Genomic DNA, 4292 nt, shown 5'->3' with positions numbered 1-4292 from the left:
CCTGGCTCCCGCCCCACTAGTAGCCGCCCTTCTTGCACCCCCACCTCGCGCCCTCCTGCCCGCCAACCGCAGCTGCCTAAGCCTTGCACTGGCGTCCGACCCGCCCCAGTGGGGCAGGGGTTCCAGGCCTTGAAAGCAAGGAGCCCCAAAGACCACGAAAGGCAGCCTCTAGGTCGGGGGAGAGGCACCCCAGGAAACAGAGTCGGCCCAGACTTGGTTTCGGGCGGGTGCAGCCAGGCTCATGATGCGGAACCTCAGCTCTGCGCACCTCCTGAACTGGGTTGGTTTCCAGGACAGGGAGAGGACCCTACTCACAGCTAGCGCGTTTGTTCCTGTCAGTATACGGGTCAGGCCACTCTGGCCCGTGTCCCCACGTCCTTCAGGCCTGGCCACCCCGGCCCCGCCCTCACTGGCAACCTGACACCCACTCCCAAATTAGAGTTGAAAAAGGAGAGCCGGTCAGGAACCAGAACCCCCTCCCCTCCGAGGTGGGCAGGGTTCTCACAGCTGAAGCCTGCTCCAAGGTCTGGGTGCCTGGGGATTGGGGTGGGGTGCTCAAAGGATCTCGCGTGAGGATGGTGGCTTTAGAGCTAAAAATAGCTGAATGTGGGGAAGAGGTTACCAATGTGTCAGCTGTGCAGGCTGCTCCTGGATTCTGGTCATGTCTGGCAGTGCCAGTGCCCTCTTCGTAACATCTACCACTCCCCACCCCCAACCCAAGTACTCCTAGTGTGTTAGGTCTAAACTGCAGCCAGGGGAGAGGACTTAGGGCAGAGGATACCAGCGGGCAGAGCAATGAACAGTGGTCACTTCGCCTGTGTGGATCCTTCATCTGGTATTTCTGCCACTTCTGAGCAGCACCAAAACACAGTGATAAGGAACAAGCTCATTTATTTAGGTGTATACAGGGGGGCTCCTGTCTGTGTGCCTGCCTGCCCGCCCCGGAGACCTGCTCTAACTGGGGGAAAGGTCGGTCTCCTCAGCCACTGTGTCACTGGGGGACAGCCCAGTCTCCCTTCCAAGGTCCTGCCCTGGAGGCTCCAGGAGAAATCCGAGGACTGAGGGTTGGACAGTCAGGAAGAAGAGTGGACGCTCGTCAGCTGCCTCTTCTGCTGGAAGTAGAACTGGAACCGAGATTGGGCATATTCCTAGGAAGGAAGCCCACCCCACGGAGTGATGAGAAAGCTTGGGACCAGCATGCCGCGCCTGTCTTGGCTGCCCAAATTTCCCAGAGGACATGTAGCTTTTGCTGTTCCCCAGCCCACATCTAACACACCCACCTCTTGGGCTACTTACCAAGTAACCAAATTCTATGGTGGACATAGACGCCTGGAGGATGGACCACAGACCCCAGAAGAAATGGGATGCCAAAGCATACCTGGGAGTAGGGGCAGGAGAAGTAGGGGCTTTCAAGATGCTTTTAAATGTTTTTCATTTGGTGTTACCTGGATCTCCTCCCCAGGCCAGTCAGTTCTCAAAATTCTAACCACACCCCCAACTGTCCTCTCTACCTTGTTGATTCTTCCAGCTCTCAGACTCTCCCACCTCCTAGTCTCAGACTTCATCTTCCGTCTCTGCCCTACTCTGCACTGACCCTTATGTGCAGCCCCCCCCCTTTTTTTTTTTGGTACTGGGGATCGAACTTGGGTCCTTGCACTTGTGAGGCAGGCAGCGGCACCACTGAGCTCAATCCTGGTCCCCAGCCCCTTTCTTCTATGACCTGCCTTAACCCTCACCCTGTTCCTCCTTCCTCACCGATTGGTCTCTACCAGCAAATCTTCTTCCAGTTTTTTTTGTTCCTCTTGGGGCAGAGTCTCACCTTTCTTTACTTCTGCTAGGTAATGGCGAATAAAATGGAGCTGAAATCAATGACAAGAGTCAGAAACTGAGTGTCATATTTCCCAGTTCATAGCCTTTCTGGCTATTCCTTCCAGACTTAACCTCTGTCCTCCCTCACAGGATGAGTCACGCTTCTTAGTCCCCAGCTGGCATACCTGCTGTTCCCGAGTGGGGTAGTCTGTGGGCTGTGCTTTGTAGAAAGGCCATTCCTCATGAGTATAATCATAAACCCACTCACAAAAATGGTTCCCAATGTCAAAGCCTCTGAGGGAACAAGGTAGATGTTCAGTCCCCAAATTCCCTGGGCAGCTGGGATGGAGACATGAAGGTCTAATCTGTTTCCTAGGGCCCTGTAGGAACAGGCCCACAGGAAGCTACATTCCCACTTTCACCTGTAGTTGTAACTACTGTACTCGAAATCAACGAGCATCAGGCTGTCAGCATTTTCTGGCTGTGAGAGCAACAAGATGTTCCCTGGGGAAACAAGGTGGGGTTCTGGTCACTTCAGAGCTTTTCTCGCCCCTCCACCTTAGACTGAGAGGATGTCTTGTCCTACCTTCCTGGACGTCATTGTGGCAGAAGACCACTGGCGATGGGGTAGATTCTAGCAACTTCCTGTAGTGATAAAGGGAATAGGTCCTGAGTGACTAGAATCACCCTCACAGGCCACGCCCCGAGCCCAGCCACAGCAAGTTGCAGGGAGGACAGCGCTCCTAGAAGAGGTGCTTCTTCCTTTCACCTCCTACCCGCATCCTGTCTGAGCTCACCTGAGGTTGTCCATCTCATCCTTCAGGCTGTACATCTCCAGCAGGTTCATCTGGAGGAGGGTAGCAGAAGGCAGGTCCTGGATCTGCTTTAGGTATCTGAAACCCAAAGACTAGGTTCTACTTGGTCTACTATCCATCCCACCCTCTCTCCTTTCGGCACCTCAGGCCAGACTATGTCATGTGTCTTCCTGTCACTGTGTGACTTGGCCGGGAAACCTAATCCGCTCAACTGGAGGAATGGGTTCAGTTTAGATGTGCAGGTTCCAAACCGAACTCACCGCTCCATAGTCCCAAAGAGCCAGTGGGGCTCCTTTGTGAAAGGCATCTCCATGCCATGGAACCGGGCCATCTTCGTGGCAATGGCTGCTGACAACACGGGCTCTCGAAGCTCTTGAGTTTTCAATGGCCGGCTCTGCACCCAGGAGCCTATCAGGGTGGTGAGGGGGCTGGGGCAGGAGGGGGAAGGGATAGGAGATTGGGGGGAGGTCAAGGTCTTGGGGAAAATTCCCTACCTGCTGTGACGAGAAGGAAGATACTGGGGGAAGGAGAAAGGGGACGAGGAAGGAGGAGAGGGCTGGGCTCGTACTGGGAGGTACTGTTCCAGTCGGCCCTCTGGAAAGACTCCATAGAGCTGAGGCCCCAGCGACCGCTCTGCAAGGATGGCGAACATCACGCTCTCAAGCACCAAGGACTCCACGCCCTGAAGGGAGACAGATAGCAAAGGGGCCAGAGCCTAGTGAGCACTGGCACACACAAGAGGGTCTGCTTTCTCCGCTTCGGGTCCCACTGCCTGGGGGCTCAGGAGCACAGGATCTAGTACGACACGGTGCAAGTATTTTGCGGGGATGGGGCAGGTACCCAGGATGGAGCTCAGGACTTTGCGACTGTGAGACAGGCAGCAGACAGGCAGCAGCGCCACTAAGCTAGATCACAGGCCCCAGGGGCAAGTAATTTAATACCTGAGCCTCAGGGTCCTCGATAGGGCAATTAAGAAAACACTGTCCCACTTAAACCACAGGGTCCTAAACTAGTCACTGGCCACTGCGACTCTCCTCCCCCTCACCTGCAGGATGGCCCCATACAGACGTAACAGCACCTCCCGGGGCTCCTCACCAACGCTGGGCAGGTGGTTCGGAAGCGAGCAGCGGAAGAGCAGGTTGCTGAGGCCTCCGCTGCAGACCCACACCCGGTGCGTTTAGCCTCGAGCCTCCTCCGCTGCAGCCCCACCCCCGGTGCGTTTAGCCTCGAGCCGGCAGCGACCGCGGACCCCGCCTCCAAACCCGGCCACCATTAACTCCGCTCCCGTGTCGCCCACCACTAAAACCTCCCAGGTGCAGCTTAGAGAGGACCCCGTCTCTCACCCCAGCCCATCACTAACCCCGCCCCCAGCCATCGCGGTCCCCGCCCATCACTAACCCCGCCCGCTCATCAAGGTCCCGCCCCCAAGCCGGCACAGCCCCGCTTCCCCGGTTCCGCCCCAGACTCGGGTACTCCGGGACTTTAGGCGCAGTGAAAGTCCCGAAGACCCCGAGGGTGACCCCCTGACCCTGACACGCGCGCAGAGGGGCTGACCCTTGACCTCCCACCTCACGGGGCAAATCCTCAGCTCCTCTGGCCGCACTCGGCGCCAGGCCCCGCCCAGGTACTCCCGGCACCATTGGTAGGCTCGGCGTTCGGCGTCACGCG

General features: G+C 57.1%; 2 protein-coding genes across 3 annotated transcripts in view; both read right to left on the bottom strand.

Annotated features, from left to right (window-relative positions):
• Cpt1b (carnitine palmitoyltransferase 1B) overlaps nt 1-803 on the bottom strand; it is a 9318-nt gene extending 8515 nt beyond the window's left edge. The window contains exon 1 of one of the 2 annotated variants that reach the window (XM_010634235.2): nt 506-803. The gene's annotated coding sequence lies outside the window, so the exon portion shown is untranslated. Of the gene's footprint in view, nt 1-315; nt 484-505 lie in introns of those variants that run through there. The other variant, XM_010634234.3, reaches the window with a different exon arrangement.
• Nucleotides 804-874: 71 nt separating this feature from the next.
• On the bottom strand, nt 875-4290 carry Chkb (choline kinase beta; the record flags this gene model as incomplete). Its single annotated transcript, XM_010634483.1, has 11 exons — nt 875-1148; nt 1297-1378; nt 1756-1859; nt 1995-2103; nt 2232-2313; nt 2396-2454; nt 2607-2702; nt 2885-3018; nt 3193-3306; nt 3670-3778; nt 4193-4290. Coding segments are annotated over 11 exons (1062 nt in total), but the record flags the coding sequence as incomplete, so codon positions are not given.
• Between the last annotated feature and the right edge of the window lie 2 nt (nt 4291-4292).

This window comes from Fukomys damarensis, unplaced genomic scaffold, assembly GCF_012274545.1.
Source record: "Fukomys damarensis isolate Sample0158 unplaced genomic scaffold, DMR_v1.0_HiC HiC_scaffold_19, whole genome shotgun sequence".
In the NCBI taxonomy this organism is placed as follows: Eukaryota; Metazoa; Chordata; class Mammalia; order Rodentia; family Bathyergidae; genus Fukomys; species Fukomys damarensis.
The sequence above is the reverse complement of the archived record's forward strand: the minus strand, read 5'-3'. Positions and strand labels throughout refer to the sequence as shown.